The following is a 26,632-nucleotide window of genomic DNA, read 5'->3' on the forward strand; positions in this document are numbered from 1 at the left end:
TATTTTGTATTCACCCAATCCCACACCCACCCGTAATGTTAGTGGTGGTTAGTGGCTTGGTATCGAAGTAACAGAGACCTGGTGCTACCTTGAACCAGTTTTTGTGACCGAAAGTCTCTCTGCCAGAGCACATACCATTACGTTATTATCCATCTCTTTAAAACCTAAAATATGGGAGAAATACTACATGTCTGTAGTCTCACCTCTGGAGGATGCCCTCACACTCAAGGAATGATATCCAAGTAGGGACAAGGACGTCACAGTTGAAGGTGATTTTCCTTTGCGACCACTAAATGCAACTCAACACAATCAGCAACTGCACATTAGGACATGCAGCTTTGTAGTACACTCCTTGATGAAAGGCAAAGAGTTGAGCTTTTTTTCCCTTCAGAATGGGTTGGCGCTAGTCATGTAAATTTTTCAGTGAACAACTGCTGCAATAACGTGCAGAATGAAGTTCTACCTCCTGTGTGCGTTCATGGAGAAACCATTCTTGATTCAGATTAATCAGTTTTTCTGTTTTCTTTTTTTCCCCCATTTTAATTTAAAAAAGAAAACATAAAAAAAATGATTTAGTAGTTGTTCAGTTTTTCAAATTTTCTGTTTTGGTTTTGCAACAGAAAGATAAATTAAGGTCGATTTTCTGGTTTTCCCATTTGTTTTTGAAACAGACAAACTAAAGAACAAAGTACACGGATTATGTCTGATTCCGATTTCACATTCTCATTAAATATATATGGTACCTCTTAATATGTGTATCCACACTCCACACATCTACATATTTACATACTTACAGTGATATTATTGTTCTTTACTGTGTGAGTTTTGTCCACTATTGTAGGAGCCGTATGTAGATCTTAATGTTTGTGGGCTTGCTTTGTGTGTGCACCGCATTGGTGCTTGGGTGAGGGGTGTGTCACTGTGTGATTTGTAGTTGCACTCACCTGGTCTCATCAGCTGATGTTGTGAACATGGCATGGGGTGAACGTCGGAAGTGAAACCTTTTGTTGACCGCTACGCTATTACTTTTCCTGTGTGACTTCTATCTTGGGGAGGATGATTGTGAGTGCTTTTCATGTGAGAATAAAGGTGTTTTTGGTGTGCGCATAAACAATTTTCTCCTATGTTTAGCCCACTGTGGCCGAGTGCTTTTCAAACTGGTTCCAGTTAGCCACAGTAACTATGCTGACATCCATCTAGTCAGCTAGATCACTACCGGTACCGAACTCTTCCTCTACATGCTTTGTGATGTTATAGCATTTGCAGATACACGACACTGATTTATTTTCCTTCTTTCACACCTTACCCATTGGGGAGGGGGATGGGGGGGGGGACATCAGGGAAATGCCTGGGAACATTTTAGCTGCTGGAATAAGCACTTCACTCCAGGAACTCTGAGGGCATTTTTGGAACGCTTCACCCCTCTCTGGCCTCATGAAAAGGAACTTGGAAAGGAAAAGAGAAAATTGCTATATCCTCTTGACAATCAGATGTTCTTTGTTGTTTTTTGCATGCCAGTGTCTCTGTATTCCGGTAATTGAACTGTTAACTGTCATAAAAGGCTACAGACTATTTATCTCATATACAATGATCTGTATGTATGGATAGTGCTTTTGCTGCACATTATCTAACTCATTGGTGTGTGACTTAAATGGGCCAACAGAGAACAGTGAGGCGAGATAACAGAGTGGCCTGAATTAGTAAGATGCATATATTGACCATCTTCTACTAATGTGGAAACCTGTTTCTGGCCCCACTCAGTGGACTTATCATTGAGAGGCCACTCTCTCGCTCTCTTGACGTGTGTGTGTGTGTGTGTGTGTGTGTGTGTGTGTGTGTGTGTGTGTGTGTGAGAGAGAGAGAGAGAGAGAGAGAGTGACATGCAATCTACAGTAAACAAATCTTACTCTAAATGGGATTTCTTGAGTGAACCAAGTCATGATGTCATCCCCTTACAGCCATCTCACAGTGTTTCAATCCCATTGCACTCCTTGGCCCCATACCAGATCCATTTTTATTGCTTTAGTAATGATTTAACTGTGGCTCCCTCACACTTCCTCCATCAGCTCTGTAGTGCTGCAGCAAAGCCCCACAGGCAGCCCCGCACTTGAAAACCCCCTCCAGTTCTGCAGTCTGACAAAAATAACAGTGTGGAAATCGCGTAGTGGGACACTGTTTATTAGCCTCACTTTCCCTTTTTCTGCAAACTTCCAGCCCTGCATTTTTGAGAATAACTTATTAATGAAAAGCTTCACCCCAACTTCCTGAGACTCCAGGTAGACTAACAAGCTGAGTTCTGTTTTACGAAAATAGAACGACTTGAAAAGACAAACATACATCCATGTCACGTCAGAAATGGGTTACAGTGAATGTTCACCCTCAGCTGCTACAGAAGCAATTTTAGAAACTAGACTAGGTCAACCAAGTATATGTCTGGACCCTGTTGGTCAGTGTTTGAAAATATTGCCACTTCATCTGTCAAATTAGTTTTTATTCAGCACCTGCTGTTTGAGTTTGACACTGTGATGAATCAAATGATTATCAGCGCTTTCTTTGATCAGCATTCAGAGTTAATTCCCCCACTTTCAAAACAGTTTTGTATCTGTTATTAAAGAACTCACTCACTCTGCAACCCACAGCAAAGACCACTGTGGAGTTAACTCTCATAGCTAATAAAGGGATCGGTGTAAATGTAAAACCAGTTATATCAAGAATAGACTTCTACTGCTGAGTCTGATCCAACATTAATGACTGTGGCCATTACGTGGATTACCCTCACTGATAATGCCCAGAAAGAAGCTGTGTTTGGTTTGATTGTTTAAATTCATGATGACGGAGCTTTGCATTCCCAGCACCAGTTCTACAAGCAGACGGAAGTCAGATAAACACTGGCAGGTAGCCACTATCTGCTTACCGCTGACAACAAAGACATTGCGGGATTTCCAGAGAGTTGAACTCGACAAACAACCAAGATTCTGTCATTCAATTGCATATTTCTTTCCTCCAATATCTTCAGAAACATACTTTAGTGAACTCTTTAAAATTAGGTAGTTTGGAACTGGGGACGATGTTGAACACAGTCAAACTAGATAGAAAGTGTAAGCACTTCATGCTGATTAATTTTGAATGGGCAACAGAAAACAACGAACCCAACCACCAACCAATAGTGCAACTGTTATCACCCAGTAACATTTGGGTTTTAGGGATGGTTCGTTAGCTCTAACCAGAAAGTCCTTTTTGGGGGGGGGGGGGGGGGGTGTCATGGCAGAGGCTACTTTTTTGAAACATTTAGTAACAGGGGTTTCGAAAGTGCTTTTACATAATTAGAAAATTAATTAGATATTTTACATTTACACTTGCTGAGCAAAATATTCGTATTGTCCCTTAGAATGTTGTCTTGCAAATGAGTAAATGTAAAATGTCTGACACAATCAAGACAACAGTGTGCTGAAGAAGTTAGTTGAAACAGAAATCCTTTTGCAATTGGAGTTTGTGGGTCTGATAGAGATTGGTCTACACTCACATCTGACTGTTGAAAATCTTGAGTGTATGAGTCACACAGTCTTATCATCTCAGTGAAACACCTGACCTCCCAGCATGCAGTTAGTGATAAATCTGTCTGACCTGTCTCTGGCATAGCACAGCAGAGAGTTGAATGAACTGGGTCATCATTGGATTATCACTTGATATTCATAAGCAGACTTGTTGTAGTGAATGATTTTTTATGCTCCTGCAGGCAGATAAATGAGACATCCTGTGGTTTCTCCAGAATTGGGACTATTATAGGTTTTTTGGTTGACTATTTGCACTTCGTCATATTTCTGTTTTTTTGATCGTCATTTCAGCAGGTAAATTGTGTTTGTAATGTTTTAATCTGAAATTTAAGACCTTCAATGCCTCCCGTTGATGGTCCCATGTGGCTCCCACATCCTCCTCAGTGAGGCAGGTCGTTCGCTTACATTTTCCATCCCCCCCTCCAGCAATATGTCTTTATAATCCATCTCATATGTGGATGGCACATATGAAGTCATCACAGCTGATGCCACAGTTTTCTCTCCTTTTTTGTTTGTTTGAGGCATTCAACTGAAACCTGAGAGCAGAGCGTTCCTCAGAGGAGAGGTTATATTTTGGGTGGCTCTATTTCTACTATAAATGTGGCTGGCTGCAAGTTACCGCACTCCATGGTTATTTATTGTGTAGTGGATTTCTAAATGAAGGGTTTCGTTGAATAAGAAACTTCTAATTTCTTGCTGCATTCAGAAAACATCAGTTAGGAAATAATGAAATATGTGTAAGGCAGTTGAGTTGATTAACTTTGGCTTTCTTTTAATTGTCCAGTTGTGTAAGCTGCACTTTCAGTAACATGCCACCACGCAGAAGGACAGTTGAGAGAGGACTGCTCATGTGGAGGGGAAAAATTGCTATCCCCACCCACTCGCTATTTTTTCCCTCTTACCTCTCTCTCCTCAGCTTGTCCTTGTTCTCTCTCTCTCTCTTTCTACCTCTCTCTCTCCATCCTTGCTCTTTGTCCTGGGAATGTACCAACCAGGGAGGGGGAAGATGAGAAGAGAGGGGGGAGGGGTAATCCAGCATGTCAGACACAGGAGAGGAGGAAAAAAGGGAAGAGAATAGCATGTGGCGAAAGGACAGAGAAAGCAGACAGTGAGGTCAGCAGAAGAACAAGCCTTGAAGACAAAAATCGTGGTGCTGGACTTCTCTTTATGTCTCACTGTCAGTTTAATTTGGTGTTAACAAAGTTCCGTTGCTGTCAGAGAAAAGGAGGCTCAGGATGGGACACCACAATGGTAGGCTGGGAGCAAGAGCAAAATGGAGGAGATGAAAGCTGTCCCACTGAGGAATCCACCGTATCACCACCACCTCTCACCCTCCAAAGCAGCTAATATTATTGCCCCCCTCCCTCCCCATCTTGGAATCCCTCACAGGGAGAGGTTACACCGCGTGTGAAAGAAAGTAGCGAGCTGACATTTTACATCCTACCAAGAGGAATTGTGTTCTGGACTGGTGAAACAAGAATCTGTGCGGCGGTATGAGAAATAGAGACCGGAGACAGGTGTTGGAGAGTTAAGGAGGGGCAAACTCTGGGTATGAAGCTTCACTGCATGAAGGGAAGTGAAGTGTAGGATTGAGAAGACCAAGAACAAGTGGAAACAGACTTCTGTGAGTATTTGTCTCTCTGTGGCATTTAGTTCTCTTCTTATACTTTCTCTTCTTTCACTTTTTATGGCTGCTCTGCAGTTACCAGAGCAATGCTTCCCTGTTGTCCTTGTGTGCCTGCAGGACAGATTGAAATTTCTGTCTATTGAGCTTTCTACTTCTGCAGAAAACTTCATAGAAGGAAAACAGTCTCCCTGGCTTTGATTTATCTTGCATGTCAGGAATTGTATGACTCTCCTCGTACAACAATGGAAAGCCCACTCATTTAAGTGAGGTTTTTTTCAATCCCATATACAGCTTGGTGATATGATGAGCAGGGCTCTGAATGATATTTACATGTGTATACAGTTCTTTGACTGATCAGTGTGGTCTTTCCCAGGACAGTGGTATTACTGTCATGCCACTTTAACTGAGCACCATTGATGAATTCTTCAATATGTTAATGTTCTAATTAGTAAAATACAAACAACACCGACTTGATGCTTCTGTATTTTTGTATTGTTTAAACTGGGATTAAACTTTATAGGCTAGTGCAGAAAATCAAATAGGTGTGTCGCATGAAAACAAAATATATTTTGGACTGTAACAAGGCCCACAGTGGTGGACATCCTGTCAAACGTGACACAGTTCCTGTGTTCCCATCATGAATTGTAATTAGGAAAAACAACTGGCTCAAAGCAAATGCACTTATGTATACTGTTGTTTCCTCGGATCCTGGTCTCACTAGTCTTTCTGCAAGGTCCAACTTTAGAATAGCTTTATTTTTTTTGTACAATCCTGTTATTATGCAGCTGCAAGCCAACCTGCAGTCTGCCTCCTTGCCAGCCTTCTCATACTGAAATGCCATCTATAATTACTGAAAACTTGTCAGCAGATGTTAAGACGACCATGTCTGTTTCTGCAAAGCTTTTATATGTTGGTACTCTTATTCGTGTACCATACATATACATTTCTGAGAGGTAGAATGTTGATGTAAACAATTGAAAAAGGAAAATGCAGAATATAAATCAAATGTCATCGTGTCACCCTCTGCTGGTAGTGGTCAAATAGTGTTTTGCAGTGTGTTTTTCAAAGTCAAGTCTTTTACTGTACGTGCTGACTAAAAATTTGGTAGTCTATGTTCACTGTTTTCTGAATGTCCCCTTTAGTGCTGTTTTACTCACAAACTCAAAGTCTTTTCATTAGTTGCATGGTTTCAATAGGTGAGGAATTTAGGTAATGATTGGAAAAATAATGTTTTCCAGCGGCTTTACAGCCCCAAATATATTATAAGGAATTGTCTGTTTTATGTTAAACATATGGATACGTGGCACAGTAGACCTGGATATGCTGTTGTAAGCGAGGCTAGATGTGTCAAAGATGCTGCCCTAGATACCCCTTTCCCACTTAACACGCTACTGTACACACTTGTTTTTTACACCTGGGTTAGCCTATTTTCAAAACTCAATTGGTCCCGTTCATATTGCCAGTCGATGAGATGCTGCCTTTCTGTTTTTCGGTGTGATTTTCTGGTGCCTCACGTTTGACATCCCAAATATATCATAGACATGAACTATGTTGTCAAAACACCACCATTGTGTCCTATCTTGGGCTTGTGCACGATCTTTGGTAACTGTTATAAAGCAGCATGGAGGACAGTGACTCTGTTTCTGTTACATTTTTTTGCCCCAGTTTGTTTTCAAACTCAAGAGCAACTGAATAATGTTAGGGCTGCTTTAGTGAAACAGGTTGAATTTGTGGCTGAGATGACGAAAAGTCATAGGGAGGTGACAAATTTTTCAATTTGCATTGTTGAAAGCAGAGCCCTGACTGCTTGTTTTGCCTGTGCCAGGGATTGAAGGCAGTAGGAGCTGGCTGCAAATTATAACTTTTCACCAGGTTTTGAGGTCCCATCAATGTCAATCTGAGCTGATGAATACCGGTGTGTATTGCAGGGTTATTTTACCCGGTTAAAGCTGTTCCTGTTACTGAAAAAACTCTGTCAGCAGATGCTGGCAAGTTTTTTGGCTTTAGTGATAGCTCACATATTGATAACTGAACAGCTCCATGATACTCATGCTATCTGATGATGTTAAATCATTGGACAATTGGAAAAAAAACCTAAAACAAAACAAGTGATAATTCCCAACAAGGTGTCCATAATCAGGAATTAACAGACACTCAGCAGCTGATCACCTGGTAGTCACTCAGACCATGATATGATAGAAAATATGTAAGTGGAGATGTAAAATTTAGGATCAGTGATATTCATAATATATCACAAATGTCACAAGGCTTTCATTTTTTCATATTGATATTCCTTAAAGGGTTGAATCAAATCATATCAGTCTGGAATTGTGACACAAAATATTGAAATCAAATCATGAGATGTTTGCCAATAGCCAGCCCAAGTCTGCACTAAGAACCTCACTCCTCATTCTAGCTATTGTTGTGACGCATGTTGATGATGCTATCAAACAACACCCCTGTTAATTGACTTGTTTTTTGCGTGTCACTGGCTGCACACTTGACTATGAGGGGATCTGATAAATTGTTGAATATTTGCTGTGTTTTTATGATGATTTGCTTTGAATCGTAAATATCCAAAAGACTCCTGCTCCTGATGAAGTTGCTTTTGTGACTGAAACCCTTCAAATAAGGCAGACAGAAGAAGGAAGAACCCAGCCTTTAATTATCCTTGACAATGAAATTGAAAATATTCTATCTGGGTCAGTAATGTGAGTCTCCTTTACCCCTGATATTGCAACATCTAACCTGAAGCACAACAATCTTGCCTGAAATGTAAAACCATCTTAAGTATTTCTTCTCCCTGGAGTTCAGTCACAGTCTCCCCCTGGATGGTTGCCGATAAGAGAAGAAGGCTTTCAGGGGAAGTTGGTATTCATATCTTTGGTTTTAGACAGGTCCAGTCACAGAAGAAGCAGAAACTGACAAACTCAATTTTGTTCTTCATCACGTCACAATCACAGTCAAACCACAAGTCCTCTCTTCGAAAAAGTATTCCTTTGATTAATCTGACAGCCAATCCTGCAGAGGATGAGTGCACTACACAGATTCACTGGAACTCCGTGGTCTCTGCTTGTCAAAATAAATCAGCTAGCCAACAAACTGTATAAGAGATCTCATGGCAGCCACTGTGCAAGGACACCTTGCCGAATGTTGGAAAACTGAGGAGGAGCTTTTATTGAAAAATTTCTCCAGAAAATGATCATCTTTTGTTTGATGCTTGCATGTTTCTCTTGACCTGTTTTACCGCACTTTTAGTTTTGCTACTTTCTGTACTATTGCAGCATTGCCTAGCTTGGTTTCCTGCTTGACATGTCTTTAGCAGCAGCAGTTGTATTGGTCTGTCTTAACAATCTCAGTCATAGTTGAAAAGTGAAAGGGGGGACGGCTTTTTGTTAGCCGTCTTTTTCTATTTGCTTTCTATGAAAGTTTTTTTCACTCTTTTGCTCTGCACTCTGTTCAAAGAATGGTGTCATGTTGTGTATCGAGTGCAGAGCATTTCAGAGTAGCTTGGTATAAATGGTAAACAAAAGCGAGGTATTTGGGTCATACTGTTTGGTGTCACCGAAAGGAATCACAGCCACAGAAAAAGGACCGAGTTGCTCTATGAATACCCACCAACCCTCCATTTACAACTGTCTTTAAATCAAGCTTGAATGGGAGCAAAAATGCTTTCCATGTGTTTTTCTCCATTCACTGTCACCATTACATTAGTCAGACATTATCTGTTGAGTAGGCCTTCAAAGAACATAAATACCCTCACTGTCAGGGTTCTGTTTTTGTTGCTGTCAAAATATTGTAATCTGAACAGTTTAAGATTGAACGTAATAACCCCAACCCAATAGAAACAGTTTGAAGAGCTCTAGATTGTCAGATCTACCAGAGTACTTGTGCCTATACTGCAGTGGCTGATGTTGAGACCTAATGTTTTGTGCTAGTAAATCTGTACAAAAAAAAGTTAAATTTTTGATTATTAGAAATTGAAGTCTACCCGAGTTCCAATGATATATTGAGAGGAGAAATTGTTTGCACCCATTGATTTTAATTTAATATCATTAAAATGTAACAAAATTCGGTGAGAATTTAAGTTAGGGAATTAGTAAATAAATACACATTGTACAGTACAAGGTCATTCCTTGTTTACAATGCATGCAATGCAATACAGTGCACCAGAGGTGAATGAATATGAACTAATGTATTACATCAAGGTCTTGAAGAATGCAGGAGATAAAATATACTCTCATTCCAACACTTAAATCAGAATAGCATAATGTGAGAGAATTTCATCAAAAAATGTAGAGTCAATCAATCGATCAATTGACTAGTGTTGTTCCGATACCACAATATTTGTTTCAGGAAGTTCCGTTAATTCTATATCAATTACATTTCTTTCCATTCAGCCTTAGTTGAAGTAAATGTAATGAAGGGATCCCAAAAAACTGTGGTCTGTCTGAAACTCCACGAAGCAGTTGGGTTGCCAGAGAGGACACCTGCCAGCAGCCTGTCTCACTTAAAAAAGATATTCATAAGTTTGTTGATGTGTGGGACTCCCTTCTTAGCAATGCTAACTGTGTCAGAGCTCACTGCTTTTGTTCTTGTTGCCTCCTCTATTTTTCATTAAGTTGTGGGTAGTCAGCAGCACTTCTCATCCTGAAACTCATCTGTATAATCGGCACCTTTCACATCTATTTGTTTTCACATGCTTTGTTTGAATTAGACTGTGCCATATACCCAGTTTCATCCTGATAACGACACTGCACATACACATTGGGGGCGGCATGGCTTAGAGGTAGAGGGGCTGTCTAGCAACTGAAGGGTCACACGGTTGACCATGTCTAAGTGTCCTTGAGCAAGGAATTGAAACTCTTAATTGCTCCTGATGAGTAGGTTGGCACCTTGCATGGTAGCCTCCACCATTGGTTAGTGTACTGTATGTGAATAGGTGGATGAGATGACACTGTAAAGTGCTTTGAGTACCGCTAAGGTAGACAGGCACTATGAAAATAAGTCAATTTACCATTTATACCATCCATCAATTTATTTTCTTCCGCTTATCCTGTTAAGGGTAGGGGGGGGGGCGGCTTTTGGGTGAGAGGCGGGGTTCACCCTGGACAGGTTGCCAGTCCATTGCAGGGCCAACTCATATAGACAGACAACCATTCACACTCACAGTCACACCTACAGTCAGTTTAGAGTATCAATCAGCCTCGTCCTCTCTTGATGTCTTTGGACTGTGGGAGGAAGCTGGAGTACCAGAGAGAACCCACACAGGAACAGGGAGAACATGCAGACTCCACACAGAAAGATCCCAGAACCTTCTTGCTGTGAGGCAACAGTGCTAACCACTGCACTATCATGCTGCCCACCATTTACACCATTATAGCAAATTTTTGGCATATTCAATGAATTAAAAAAAAAAAATTATATTTTGAACTGTAGTTGTTAAGACCAATATAATCATAGGCATAAAATGTGAATATCCTAAAAATACCAAAACCAAACGTATACTTGGTGTCACACTTTGTGGCTTTCTTCCTCTACTGTGGATTTCTTCTTCTAAATCAGGACTGGGTCTTTGCAACTGTTATATCCCTCCATCTTTATTTAATTTATAGCATCCCTTTTGATCCCTTTACTCTACTTTTTCACATGATTTTTGTGGAGGTGGTATATGAGATTCTTAGTGTTTGAGTTAGCCGAGGGGACTTTGCTGGGGACAGTTTTACTACCTACCTATACTTCCTGAAAGAGTTGATTTGCAACACAATGAGAACACATCAACCAGCTGATATTTTTCTATCATTCTATACCACCAACTGTGGAGTAGGTTCAAAATGAATTAAAGATTTCCCTACTCTACAACACTGACACAGCAGCTCATATTTGTTTTAAATCTTGCGTCAGTGCTTCAATATTTACACTTTCTTATGACTGAAACACTCTTTGTCTGCATCATTAACAACAAAAAACAAAGATGTATTGGGCTGATGGCATGAGAATTTAAATTCATCATATTTTGGTGTTTTATGGATACTTTAGTTCTGGAATCAAACCTGCACTGAAAGTACTGAGACACATTTTCTAAGTCATCACTGCCTGATCCAGTGTTATTCCTTAAAATGACTGAAGAATAAACATTTATTTAATGTTCCAACTGCTCTCTTGCTGTTTTTTCTTTCAGTTGTCCCTTGGGGATGAGCAGTGTGAAGTGACACGGAACGGCTATGAGTTGAAGGAGCTGGTTTACTTGGTTCACATTTACTGCCAGGTAAGACTGCATTTCTCTTCAGATCATCAGTCGGGATGCAGATATATACCCTAACATGAAAACAAACAAGTGTGTGATACTTTGAAAGCCTCCTGCAAGCCCTTTCCTTCGATATTACTATGTACTAACTTCCATACACTTTCAACCATTTTAAAAAATGTACTCGTGCTTTCAGCTTTATCCTAAACTTGCATGATTTCCATGACACTATATAACCTTCCCAGATATCCAGCACTTTGATCAGAGCATTCACCAAAAATCATCCCTGAAGCATTCAATGTTCTGTTTAAAAAAATTTCTCAAGCTCTGTATGGAGGAATGCCAGGATGGGTGAGCAAATCAGAGGAACATCAGATAGGTTTTATCAAATTATGCTGCATGTCTTTTTGGATCTTTTGGATTTTATTCTTCAAATTGATTTCTCAAATGATGTTAGCTCTTTACAGTTCACTTTCATTAATGAAATATTAATCACTCTTTGCAAAGTATTTATTATTTTGGGAAGAGGCCCAGTAGAGACACCTGGCACTGTTCCTTTCCTTCGTAATCTTCCAGCTAGTCAAGCATTCCCTGTTTAGTCTCGTCAAAGTTGAGCATGTTAGTCGTCATCTAAATTTCTTTTTTAAGGAGGGATGTCATCATAAAGTAACAGCAAAACAATTTATGATTACATCAATCACATACATCGATATGCGCAAATTTGATGAACCCAAAATTGTGTCTAGTGAGGAAGCAGATGCACACATGCACGGCAGCTGCTCAGAAGCTTTGCCTAACCTCCTCCAGTGACATTTTTCATTCTGTTTTCATGTGTTTCATGCAACAGATCATATTCCATTTGCTCGACCTTGGCAGTAGTGCACAAGTATATGGCACAAGTATATGGCTGTGTTGGAAATTCCAACTTCTTAAAGCCATTGGAAAACTGAAATCTACTCCAGTTCAGCATGAAAAAGGACAAAAAAACAGAGTTTGGCTTGAGGTGTACTCCAAGGAAAAAGAAAAAAAAAAAAGCCTAGCATAGAGAGATTGGTTGAGTTCCATAGACCCAGAATGGGAGGGCAACTGGAGTCACTTGCTGAAAGTGGGTCAGGAAAGCTTAAAGAGTTCCCCTAGCCCACAGAGACCTTGCATTACTGTCTGCCCCAGCCAGTACTTTAAACACTGCTAGAATCAGTGGACTGAGTGGTGCACTGCAGTCCCAGTCGCACAGGCCCTGGCCCCGCTACAGACGCAGCTTTCTTGACTAAATAAAAGCTGAAGGCTTTTTCCACTGCTGGTTTCTCTGTTGGTTTGGAGGTTTGGGGCCTCGTCTTAGTGGATGAGAAAAAAGTCCATGGAATAACTTTTTTTCTATGTGAAGTTACATTTTATGTGGTGGATTCTGGGCAAACTCCTCTTGGTTACACTAGCAATGTTGGCATTTAATCACTGAACTCTACTAGGAAGGGCTGAGTAAGCTCTTCATCTTCTTTTGTTTATGAATACTTTGCCAACTTCAAAGTATTATGACCCACCAGAGACTTTATTTGCTTTCTTGGGTTTTTGAGACAGTGCCATTGCATTTGAGTCATGATAAGACGAGTGTTTGTGGGGACAATAACAGAAGCGATAATACCAAAGAAAAAAACATGTCCCCGTGGTGTGGAATGATAAAGATTTTAGTAGACACGTCTTAATGCTGACACAGAGGCTCTTGGCTCCTTTTTGAATGTTGTTCATAAAATTTAACAACTGGCAGCGTATTTTTTATTGTCCATGTTTGCCTGTCCTGACTCAAATCAAACAAGGCAGCCTGTTGTGGTTTGTGTTACAAGTGGTATTAAAATATGATGTGCAGCAGTGTAACAAAATATTTGCAAAGGAGGATTTTATAGAAATAGAATAGCTGACAATAAAATGATAGTCCTCCAGGTTTATATGCAACAATATGAAACATTGTACAATACAGACATCAAACTTTGTCTAACTAAACTATGAACAGTCTGGATAAAAGAGTTTGACAGGAAGAACAATCAATAAAATGTTTTCAGGGCATTCTGAAGATATTATGGTCAGCTATACATAACTCAGCAGCATATTACATGTCCTCAAAACATTGATGAGTATCAAAGCAGAGCAGCATGCTGACAGCCCCAGATTACTTGTTAAAATGGCTGGTAGAGTTTCTAGCCCAATCAAAATGACTATAAGATCAGATTGATAATTTACTGTACGGTAATTAAAGTATGCAAGAAGCTCAATTAGAGGGCTCGAACTCAGAGACTGTGGATGAATTTACTGTATAACTCTGTCATCCACATTCAATAGTCTCATGAAACGTCATGCTGATTTTGCATTAATAAAAACTTTGACATGTTTCAGTATCAACAGATTTTTATATTTTTATTTATTTATTTATTTATTATCGATTGTGATAGATGACGAGATTCCTCACAGCATCTCCTGTAAAATGGTCCACAATGGAGTCCAAAGGATACATATATAATAATTAGATCTTTTAAGTATTTAATCCCTTTTATTGCAATTCTCACAGTATTAATCAGTAAAGTCAAGTTGCATTTTTAAAGTTGCACCTCTGCTTATTGATAAGAGAACGCATGATTTAAGCAGAAAATCTGCAGAAAAATAATAATCGTTCAAGGAATGGTTAAAATTTGTCTGGGAAATGATGTCGTGCTGATTGGAATGTGTGACATCAGTAATGCTTTGGATTCCTGATGCTGGAAAAAACTAGGCCAACAAACAAAGCAAATATAAATGATGTGGAAATGAAAGAATCTTTCTCTCTTTCTTATTTTTTATTTTATTGATCAACACATTGGCATTTTGAATTGCCATGAATTATAAGAAGTTTGTCTTGCTGCCATTGTTTAGTACAGGGTTCATATGGTCATGAGAAACCTGGAAAAGTCGGGGGATCAGAAATAGCATTTTTAAAAGAATAAATAAAGCAAAAACATTTCAGAGAAGCCATTATAAAATATTCTTATGAACGTGCATATTACTGTTTGACTGAGAAATTGTTCTGCTACATATTTTGTTTTTTGTTTTTTTTGCTGAATATATGCTGTTAGATCTTGTCATGGATTTCATTGTTCATGTGTTAACAGATTTTTCAAAGAATCTGGTCATAATTGGCTTGGAAAAGTTGTTGAAAATTCAAGAAATTTATGATGAATATCCCTGTTGATAGCATACAAAAAATACAACACAACAAACCCCAAACAAAACCTGAAAACATGAGCAGAAACTACAATAAACGAACAATGCATAGCTGCTAATGAAGAACACACTTCCATAATCCACATTGTCATGTGCAGCTACAGCAGTGAAGAGATACAGTGCAGGCTGATCCTCCTAGTACAGGAATAGAGATGAGTTTAGGCCCTTGTAATGTAGAAAACTGCTCGTCTGGTCCCCACACAGTAAAGAGATACCTACCCCATTTAAGATAGCAATCTTCCCCCCTATTCATAAGTCTGTATCACAGACATTTCAATGCAGGTAGTCTGCTCCAATGATAATTCTAGAGATTTACTTGAGGAGCAGAGGGGGCCGGCATCAGTGCTGTCTGCTTCCACTCTTCATGAGTGTGGGAGATCTTTGAGGTGTGATGGGTTCCCCAAGGTATGTTGTCTCTGATGACAAAAGGGCATTTGACAGCCTATGATTTGCATAACATATACATGGATCTCAAGCTCAGACCATAATACTTGGGGGTGATTCCACAGCACATGAACAGGCATCATTCTGGGCATTCCACCTTAGGTGGAATCCAGGAAACTCATTCAAGTCAATTGGAAGAGCCTGGTTTAAGGTTTCTTGACATCTTTTTGAGATTCATTAAGATGCCATTCCATTCCCTTTTTGTCAAAGGCAAGTTCAGGTCTATCTCCCATGTCAGTTTAAGGTCAGGCGATGTTAAAATCACTGAGTGATTTTATGTGAGTCTTTGTGACTTTTACAGATGACAGCCATTATGTGTGTTAGGAGACTTAGAGTTGGCGTTGTTGAAAGAGAGCCAATTGTATTTAGCAATAGATGTCTTGGTTGTTGATACTTCAAAAATTGATTTTGAGTTAGACAAAATAGTCCTCTCGTCATTAAAGGACTTAAGTGAGTTCCTCTAACATAGGTCCCCTAATAGCAGAATTCCCAGTCTGCCCATGGCCTCCAGAATTTTTCCTGGTGCATAGTTAAAGGTTAAGCCTTATGGATGATGCAATATTGAGGTGAAAGTAGAAACTGAAAATAAGAGCCATGCTTTTCCATACCATTGCATTTTTTAGAGGATAAGAAGGGTTTTTTGCTACTGACGTGATTTGAATGGTGATGCCATGCATAGGAGGAAGCGGGCTGAATGGAGAACTTTCACCAAGGCGAAATGCATAATGGTAAAGCAGCAAATTTAGACCCCCCAACCACCATGATCTACTGGCGTATGCAACTTATCAAGGGTGCTTATTTTTCCATTAAAAAAAAAGTGTCATTTGATTGGTTTTTGGACTCATAATGGTTGCTGTGCACCATAGTCTTTAGTTGCTCAAATGCTTGATGTTCTCACCAGCACCTGATTGCAGCCATCCAGAGGAGTCCTCAAAACACTGTCAGTCAGTTAATTACCATCTTGTTTGGAAATGAATAGAAACACTTACTGCCTGAGTACAAAAATGTCACCATCAAGCTAGAATGCTATTCCTTGCTTAGAAACCTTTGGGAGTGGTGTGTAAAGTATACAGAGTGTAGTTTGGATAATGAGCAGGCTCCTAAATGTCTGCCTCCTCCATGACTGGAACTGTCTTTATAAAGTGGTTGAGTGCCCTGAAAAGTTCTATTGGCTCTCCTGACCCCTTTCAATGTGTTTGTGTGCTTTTGTAGTGTTAGCTGCATATGTGCAGCACATAAAATCGAAGGGAATATGACATATTGCTGACATGAATGTACACTCACAACAAGCTAACTGCAGTTGATTGTTATGAAGAGTCTAATTTTAATTGCAGCTCTTTACCTGACTATTTGCTGCTTTATTGTTCTTACTCACTTGGACATCTTTTATTGTCAAGGGTCGAAGCTGGATTGTGAAGCGCAGCTATGAGGATTTCCGTGTCTTGGACAAGCACCTGCACCTCTGCATCTATGACCGACGTTTCTCACAGCTGCCCGAGTTGCCTCGACTGGACAGCCTGACTGATCAGTCTGAGGTGAGCTCTGAAACACAGCAAACTGAGGCACTGGAGTCTAAATAATGCAATGTGGCATTTGAGCATGTCTAAAATCTTGGCATCAGAAGAGAAGAGAAAGGACATTTTTCACATAAATATGCACAATCAATATTTTGTAGGTGTAGGGAACCTTAGCATTTGCTGCCCACACTGTTTTAAATTGCAAGGTGATCAGGATTAGCCCTCTAGAAGAAGACTATTCCAGTTACTGTGCTTTGATATTCAATATAATCCACATGGCCTTGTCTTGGCATGCATGTCTTAATATTTTGCCAGTTATTCCCTCCTCAGCTAGCATTTGAACCTCCATGGTCAGACTGAGGGGAATATATCAAACAAAACGGGTAAAACCCGTTTAACAGTGATGGCGTGTGTGTGAACTGTTGAATAATAGTTTTCAAAGCTGCTTGCATGACCCCAATGCACCTTCACTATATTAAGGATTAAATATTCAAACAAATTTTCCATGGATAATGTATCTCTGATTATGAGGTCACAATACTGAGTAGACAAGAGAATCTCAGTGTGCATCCGGAGGCTTTCCACTCAGTAAGCTTGAAGTGTCAGCATTAGCTCAAGTGTGCAGTCATACAATCACAGTTTCTGTTTGGATCATTTTCATTACATCACAGACAAAACTTCCCAACAAATGACAGCAGAGACACTCGCAGAGGGATGAAATTAATAGATTACTAACTGTTCCAAGTGTCAGTGTCCGTGTTTTGCTTTCATATATGATCGCCATTGCACTAATGCCTGTACTCTTCTCTGTACTCTCTCAGTGAGAGCAAAGCTGATGAGCTGTGTGTGCATGTGCTGTACACTCAGCAGATATGCACAATTTGATATAACTTTTGTTTCCCAATCAAACTGAAATTTGAGGTTCCCATGTGTATTAAATCTTGGGATGTATAATGAAAGGTTCAGGTTTTTTAATGGTACAGTTTGACATCTTTAGCATTGATCAGTCACTCACTTTTGGCATCTTCTTTTAGGGAGCAGGATTTGTTGTTTTTATTTTAGCTAGCTATTTTTAGCCAAGTGTATCCAACTGCTAAAAAAACGATGTTTAAGTGAGGGGGAAATGGGGAGTTGATTGATTGTGGGATTGGACAAAAAAAAAGGCCTCATGGCTATACTGGTGGAATTGGTTGATAATGGATGACTGTGGTACTAAAAAGCACTAGCATACGCAAATGTATTGACTGTAACGTTTGTGTGTGTGTGTGTGTGTGTGTGTGTGTGTGTGTGTGTGTGTGTGCGTGCGCGCGCGCGAGCGTGTGTGTCTGTGTGCGTGCACGCCCACGTGTGTGTGTGTGTTTTCTTCCATGTTAGTCAGTTTCCCAGATGTTGTTGGCTTACCTCTCACGGCTTTCAGCCATTGCTGACAACAAGATCAACTGTGGGCCGGCCCTCACGTGGATGGAGGTACTGTTCTATCTATCGGGAGGACACTCACATTTATTTTTTGTTTTGTCATTTGAGCCTAAATTTGCCAAAAGATGTTGAATTGAATTGTTAAAATGAATTGTATTCCTCTTACCTAAATATGACACATGAAGATAAAACACAGTTCAGGTGTGATCCTGCAGAATTGCTGCATCATTGGTGTCACGCACCCCAACATTAGGCAATATTAAATGTGTAGTAAAACAAAATTCTGCTCACTGGTTAATAATGCAGTATTATTGATACAAAGTGTTGTGTGTTTCTGAAGTTTGAACAATGATGTTTCTGGAACTACAAATGTGCCTTCTTGTGTGAACACTTAGAACTGGGTTTTTATCTCAGTGTATTTGTATGTTTACCAGGTAGACAACAAGGGGAATCATCTTTTGGTCCACGAGGAGTCGTCCATCAACGTGCCCGCTATTGCTGCTGCCCATGTTATCAAGCGCTACATTGCACAAGCTTCAGATGAGCTGTCCTTTGAGGTTCTCAACATCAACACTTCACACATTTTCTCTTTATTTAATTCTTGATAGATATTTCCTTATTTGTTGTTGCATTCTACATATAGATTTTAACACTAAACTCGACAGATTTGATTTAAATAAAAGGAAAAGACTTTGCCAATGTGAATGTTCACTCTGAGCAAGATGAAAACTTTTTCAAATGAGTCTAAACAAATTAGTCTGCCGGGAACATCCATCCATCCATTTTCTTCCACTTATCTTGTTAAGGGTCACAGGGAGGCTGGGGCCTGTCCCAGCTGCCTTCAAGCAAAAGGTGGGATACACCCTGGACGGCTTGCTAATCCATCGCAGGGCTAAAACATATAGACAGGCAACCATTCACTCTCACAGTCACACCTACGGTCAATTTAGAGTATCAATCAGCCTCGTCCCCTCTTGATGTCTTTGGACTGTGGGAGGAAGCCGAAGTACCAAGAGAGAACCCACGCAGACACAGGGAGAACATGCGGACTCCACACAGAAAGACCCCATGGTCTAGCCAGGATTCAAACCCAGAAGCTTCTTGCTGTGAGGCGACAGTGCTAACCATTGCACCACTGTGCCAAATCATGGTCTTACAGTCATGCAAGCCTGGCTTTATAATGATTCACTAATGTCTTCTATTGTTGAGAGATAAAGAGACAGTCTTCTGTTTTTTTGCTCTCTGCAGGTGGGTGATATTGTGTCAGTGATTGACATGCCCCCTAAAGAAGACACAACATGGTGGAGGGGCAAGCATGGCTTCCAGGTAAGCAGCTTAGAAAAACACACACATTTTCACTGACTGTACATTTTAGATTAGATTTGAGGTATTTCATGGACACAGAATGTTATTGTGTAAAACAGATTTCAAATATTCAAAGTTGAAAGTAAAAGCAACATATGAATCCTCTTTTAAAAGAAGCTTTTGAGAAGATTACAGGGTTTGTGGCTCCCCCTGGGAAACTGAACTGATTCATATTCCTATTTGGTCGTAGGACAAACCTATGACTTATTCAGTATAAAAAAAATTTCTGACGCTTGAATTCACAGACCATGGAGACAACAAAGAAGCACAATTATGTGTATGTCCAAAGGCAGGGCCCTTAAGCCAGCACCAGGATATGAGGGAGGCTCAATGGGGGTACTTTTGTGCCTCTTTTTAGACACAGATGTATCCCAAGCTGAATAAAGAACATACGTGAGAGGCTGCCATCACAAGTTGCACCTTCTTCATCATTGTATATGCATTTAAAGAAGCAGAAAGGAGTATCCTGATTCCATCAGATTCAGTGTCGCACAATTATGTATAGTTTGGTAGTTGGCAGCTTAGCTAAATGTCAGACACAAACTAAGAACTTCTCCAGAGACCACTGATGCCTGCAGTCTGGAAACCTGTGAATGTTTATCTACAGTTTCACATTAATGCAGTCTGGAGCTCACACTAGGCATGTGCCAGGAAATCCTAAGAGTACAATGTCATTAACACTGCTACAGTAAAGCTTCTCTCCACTGGGGGAACTCAGCCAGTCAGTAATGCTGAAGATGTGTGTCGTAGTGCCAGTCACCTACATATATTCACCAATACTGCATCATTCAATGAGATAAACATCCGTGGTCATCCTTCCCAGGCTGTAATGGCCAGCAAGAGATGACTGCATTGACTTCAAGTTAGATTTTACAGAGATCAAAAAGAAAACTAAACAACGCTTCAGTGGATTTAGTACTTGTTTTCCTCACGTGTTTATGTTCTCTGTCTGTGTGATGTTCATTTTGCATGTTATGCTCTTATTTACAGTAAAACTGATAATAGTATGCCAAAGTGATGACATTTTCATGTTTTTCCAATTGATCGTGCCATTTTTAAGAAACAAATGTTTCAAAATTCAAAAGTGAAGCATTTACTGATGTATTTCATTCACTGTTTTTACACAGTTTATGGGTGTAATCTGACGATAGATTTAAATGAAGAAGCAGGCATGCCACAAAGATGCTCGTGATATTTTCATTTTCAAACCACCTGATCAGGCCATGCCCAAACTGAGCCTTTCTATCATACATGTAATAGACTCCCATGAAGAGTGGACAGCCAGATATCAGTATAGATACTGTGTTGCCTCCTCCGCCTCCTCCTCCCCAGGCCTCCTGTCTTTATAAATATATATATATATATATACAGTATAAATATAACTGATTGTCTTCCTCCCACCTCCACCATCCCTCTCTCACTCCTGTGCTCTATCCAGGTTGGCTTCTTTCCCAGTGAGTGTGTGGAGCTCATAAATGATAAAGTGCCACAGTCCATGACCAACACTGTGCCAAAACCAGGTACTCCTCCCCCCTCATCTCAAACTGTTTCCTGGATATGTGTTGAAAGGACGTTCTCCCTGATGGCAGTGGATGTGTCAGGAGGCGTTTAAGTTTTGGATGGATGCTGTGTTGTTCGTTTGGTAGACAAGTTGTATGGGTCCTTTTGGAGGTCTCACCTCTTTTCATAGAAATTAATCATCCTGCATCATCAGTGTCATGGTTAAACTTTCAACCCATTAGAAAAGGAAATATAACTCTAACATATCATCCCAAATAAAAGGCTAATCTTGGCATTTGGACACAGCTTTGTACAAATAACTGTCTGGAGGAAATGGATTAGCCTTTTAGCGCATTCCTGATAGTGTCAAAGACAAATGTGTAAACCAAACACTGCAATATTTGGTGGCTAGGATCAAGACTTAAGCTGCATTTGAACTTTGCCTTCCTATCCTCACACACTGAAACAAAGACTGCAAATGCCAACTAAAATGGCTGTTCTTAACAATACAGTCACATCATGCAAATCCAGAAACTGATTCATCCATTAGGAGTCACATTCACAACCATCCAACGGCCTTTGGAGAGGGACAAGATTTTACTTTCAAAAAGTTTGTTGGACTAAGGGGTCCAGAAAAACCCCCAAAATAAAACAAGAACAACAAAAACCACAGGATCCTTAGTTACATGGGAATGAATTTCATGATAGCCCCTGTGTTTTGAGATGATGTTGATTAAGACTGATGTGCCAGTCAGAGTTTCTAACTGTGACCTTTCAGACAATGTGACTTATTAGAAATGCATCTTGCTGTGTTTACTGTGCACGCACGCAGTCCATCATCCACAGCAAGAGCAAATCTGCCTGTGCCTGGTTTGAGCAGTATTTTGATGTTTGTTTGCATGTTGCCTTTTTGTTAATCACACATTTGCCACCCCTTGCTGACAGAAAAAAAGCTTTTATTATGAGTTGTCTTCAGCTGTTTTATTCAGTTAGATATTGGTGATTTGGTTTTTGAATCCTAAATAATAATCCTAGATGCTCAATATTAGTACTGCACTATTATTGTGATTTTTGTGTAAAATATTTTGTCGCAATAAGCATATATTAACATGAGTCAACTTGCTTGGTTGTCAGGTATCATGCACATGAGTAATTGATCATTTAGAAATATAAACTACTTTTTGCAGTGCTTTTCCCATTTTTCTAAAGAAAGTAAATGGCATTCATAAAAAAGATTTTAGAAAAAATAATTTGATTTCAGCAGCATTTGCATTATCAGTAACAATACTCTTCAAAATGATATTTGCATTTTTTTTGTCTGGTTAAAAAAAAACTTAAATCTGATATTTGTTGTTCTTAAAGTGGCTGATATTGATAATTAGATTAACATTCCGGCATGAACAAACCCAGCATTGCATTCATTCTCAGTGGCTTAACCGAAGTGTTTTTTCTGCTTGTTCTTCACTGCATCAATGCATCTTTGATGCTGCTGTCTGGCTGCACAGGGCAGTACAACTGGATTAGCATGTGTCTTGACTTGTTGCATTTGACTCTGCCTCCTCTGTCTCAGCCTCCCCCTGCTCTGGCCTGCAGCCTGCTTCTTGGAGTCTCTTCCCCCCCTGTGCGTGTTGGTATACACACTCCATCCACCCCCTTCCATGCACTCCTCCCTCACTGACACACTTGTACATTTAGCCTTGTTTATCAGATATGTGATGATTGTTTAGTTAAATACTTAATGAGACAAAGTTTATTACCAAATTTTTTTCCTCTGTGCAAAGCTTCTGACCTCACAAACCCAAAGTGCACACTTGCTCTGTTCTCTAACATTAAGTGCTTCTCTCCCTCTGCTGCTTCTCTCATGTCTCCATCATCCATCCATCCATTCATCCATCTGTCTGTTGGTCCATCTGTCCATCGGGCTGCATGCAGACTTGGAGATGGAGAGTGTAATACAGGACAGTGCATGGGTGGCCGACCCGCTAAACCACTACAGCCTAAATTCAGGTAGATGAAAACCCCTTTGGTGTGTTGCCCCCCAAAAAACTAACTCCACACCCAAAGTAATGTGCTTGGACTGTGTGACTCAGATAACTCTAGTGTGTGTAATGGTCACTGTAGTTTCAAACAGGGAAAATGACTGCTCTCATTTGGGACCTCTTTTCACTGCCTCATCAACTGTCAGGTCAAGTCAAGTTTGAATTTTGATTTGTATAGCGCTAAATCACAACAAAAGTTATGTCATGACACTTTACAAGTAGAGCAGGTTTAGTACCACTGTCCATTTTATGAAAGGAGATCTTTTTTGTGTGTGTGTGTGTGTGTATATATATATGTATATGTGTATGTGTATATATATATATATATATATATATATGTGTGTGTGTGTGTGTGTATATGTATATATATGTGTGTGTGTGTATATGTATATATATAATATGACGAGGGCTGAACATACGAAACTGTTGGAACGCTACTATATGAGCAATCCCAGAGAGACGGGATACATGCAGAGAATGTGGGACCTATGGATACTCAAAACCTGCAATTTAGGCTAACAAAGAATCAACTGTTAACCTAGTGTTCCAACATCCGTAACCGGAAACTACTGTCACAACTAGACATTAATGAGGAACAACAACAATGCTACGGCAGGGGGGTGCCAGGACGATAGGTCAGCAAGGAGATATTGTCCTCACCCCCACCAATTGAGATTAGGTACCAAGCCCCAAAAGATATAAACAGCCTCAATAAAAGAGCTGCTGACCTAAGAAAGAAGATCGTGAACCAACAAGAATCCTGGAACCTCCGACGAATCCTGAAGCTGTGTTGTCAAGTACCCTCAGAAGATCTATTCGTGGATGTGAATGCTGCGCTGAATACAATACCCACGGCAATCATCACAACAAGCTGATGCACAGTACATCAACAGTAATACTGGAGATGCTCGGGTACAAGTTAGACATGGACATGGAGCATAAGAAAGGATACCCTACATGGAAGAGAAGAATAGATGCTTAAATAAAGGCAACAAGGAGAGAGAGACAGAGGGTTTAGTGGAAACATGGTGAATAAAGGTGTGCCTCGGAAATACACCAAGCTATCCATACCAGAGGCACTTGAAACTGCCAAACAAAGGGTAACAGCTCTTGCCACCCGATTGAAGAGACACACCAAAGAGGTAGATGCTAAATAAACAAGATGTTCTCCACCGACCCAGCCAAAGTGTACTCTCAGTGGCAGGGGAATAACAACCAACCGGACCCACCAAAAGCTTAGATGAAAAAGTACTGGAAGGCCACATGGGAAAGAGAAGCATCACACAACACTGATGTACAATGGCTAGTTGACCTGAGAACTGACCACAGAAAACTCCCTGAACAAGAACCAGTAACCATCTCAATGACAGACATCCAAGACAGAGTGTCAAAGATGAAGAGCTGGATCGCACTGGGCCCTGATATCCACACACACTGGCTAAAAAAAGCTAACTGCACTCCATGAACACCTTACAACACAGATGAACCAGATGCTAAGGGATGGGACACATGCAGTGGCTAACCAAGGGCAGGACAGGCCTGATCATGAAGGACCCATAGAGGGGACCCATTCCATCCAACTACCAACCAATAATCTGCCTCTCCACAACATGGAAGCTCCTGTCAGCGCATGGGTCAATACATGAACGAGGCTCAGAAAGGACTTGACACTAACACCCAAGGAGCCTACAACTCAGTGCTACACACATGGATACTAGAATGTCTGGAACTGTACTACCTCAACAGTAAACTGAGACCCTTCGTCAGAAACTCAATGGGGATTTGGAAGACGGCCCTAGAGGCCAGCTTAATGCCAATAGCCCAGGTTAATATCAAGCGGGGCATGTACCAAGGAGACTGTGAGTGAGCACTGTGACTGCTACTGTTCTGCATATGCGTGAACACCCTCTGTCAGATCATCACAAAGAGTGGTGACGGAGACCAATTCCAAAGCAGGGCAACAGTCAGCCACCTGCTCTACATGGACAATATAAAGCTGTACGCCAGGAATGAGTCATTCGGCCAGATGGGATCAAGGAGAGGCAAGATGATCAGAACTGAAGGGGACAATATAGGTTGAAAAATTGGTGCTATCCAAAGCAGCTGCAAGTGCCTTGGGATCCCACAAGCCTTTGGAAACTATGAGGAGGCAGCAAAGAAGTCAGCCACTACCAAATACCTCCAGAGAGTAAGACAAGTACTGAGAAGTCAGCTGAACGGTAAGAACAAGGTCTGGGCCATCAACATGTACGCACTGCTGGTCATCAGATACCCTGCTGGGAGTGTGTGTGTGTGTGTGTGTGTGTGTGTGTGTGTGTGTGTGTGTGTGTGTGTGTGTGTGTGTGTGTGTGTGTGCATATTGTGTGTATATATACATATTGTGTGTATATATGTATGTATACAGTATATTTATGCACACACTATTTTCTCTGTCTGTCTCTCTCTCTCTGTATGTATATATATATATATATATATATATATATATATATACACACACACTGTGTATATATACACACTGTGTATATATATACTGTATATATATGTGTATACTGTATATATATATACACACTGTGTATATATATACTGTATATATATGTGTATACTGTATATATATATATATACTGTATATATATATACACACATATATATATATACACACACACACACACATATATATATATATATATATATATATATATATATATATATATATATATATATATATATACTGTATATATATATATATATATATATATATATATACTGTATATACACACACATGATCTCGGGGATATGTGTGCATCTTTGTATATGTATATACAGTATATGTGTGTATGCATATAATATATAATGAATATGTATATATATGTGTATGTATATCATAATACAGTGGATAGTACAGTTGTTAAGGCAACAAACTGAAAGGTGTACATATGTGTGTGTATGTGTGTATCCATACACATATGTGTATATATGTATATGTGTACACATACGTATGTATATATGTATGCATAAGTGTATATACACAAGTACATATATGTATATATGTGTACATATACATATATTCATACATATAAATATATACACACTATCAAAAGACAGCAACTTAAGTATCAGTGTTGGTGTTGATTACTAATGTTTCTATACTTTTCCAGTTTTCTTTTTTCTCTGCACAATGTATGGCAGCAACAAATGTATATACGCTTTCTTGTGCTTCCTGTGAGACACAACTGGAGCATGCAGCATTCAGCATCACAATAAATAAAAAGCTCTTATTCACTGGTGTGGATGCTCACGTAGCTGTCATTATAGTTAAAGTTCTTGGTGTGGATGGCTCTTTAAACTATGATATTGTTCTTATTCTGTTGTATTTTGCACATTTCAGGTTTGACAGATTGCATGTTCCTAGATTTGTTGGTCTGAAATTTCATATTTTGGATTTATATTTATAAAGTAAGTTTTTTAATTAAATATTTTTGAGTGCAAGTCGGACCCCAGGTTTCAGAGTTTGCTGTCAAAAGAGAACAAATGCACCACGGCTTCTTTCTGTCTCGGCCCCTCTAGGTGTATGCAAATGACTCCAGGGGTGAGCCAGGTTACTCCAGTGTTTCTCAGCGCCATTGAACGTATGCTGTGTCTGCACGAGGGGCAGCTGTGTTTGTGTTTGTATGGTTGAA

General features: G+C 39.9%; 1 protein-coding gene and 1 pseudogene across 5 annotated transcripts in view; both read left to right on the forward strand.

The window, feature by feature from the left end:
• Positions 1-26,632, forward strand: part of arhgap32b (Rho GTPase activating protein 32b) — a 123,961-nt gene that overhangs the window by 67,718 nt on the left and 29,611 nt on the right. For 2 of the 5 annotated variants that reach the window (XM_086225830.1, XM_086225831.1), the window contains 8 exons: positions 11,363-11,449; positions 16,516-16,653; positions 18,010-18,102; positions 18,486-18,608; positions 19,300-19,377; positions 20,855-20,936; positions 22,487-22,537; positions 22,849-22,923. In XM_086225830.1, coding sequence (XP_086081956.1) covers positions 11,363-11,449; positions 16,516-16,653; positions 18,010-18,102; positions 18,486-18,608; positions 19,300-19,377; positions 20,855-20,936; positions 22,487-22,537; positions 22,849-22,923 — 727 coding nt within the window. Of the gene's footprint in view, positions 1-4,564; positions 5,179-11,362; positions 11,450-16,515; positions 16,654-18,009; positions 18,103-18,485; positions 18,609-19,299; positions 19,378-20,854; positions 20,937-22,486; positions 22,538-22,848; positions 22,924-26,632 lie in introns of those variants that run through there. The other 3 variants (XM_086225835.1, XM_086225833.1, XM_086225834.1) reach the window with 3 other exon arrangements.
• Positions 23,355-26,579, forward strand: LOC147249118 (uncharacterized; annotated as a pseudogene).

The sequence above is a fragment of the Aulostomus chinensis genome, chromosome 15 (assembly GCF_037954235.1).
Source record: "Aulostomus chinensis isolate RoL2024-O1b breed Wild chromosome 15, RoL_Achi_v1.0, whole genome shotgun sequence".
Taxonomy (NCBI): Eukaryota; Metazoa; Chordata; class Actinopteri; order Syngnathiformes; family Aulostomidae; genus Aulostomus; species Aulostomus chinensis.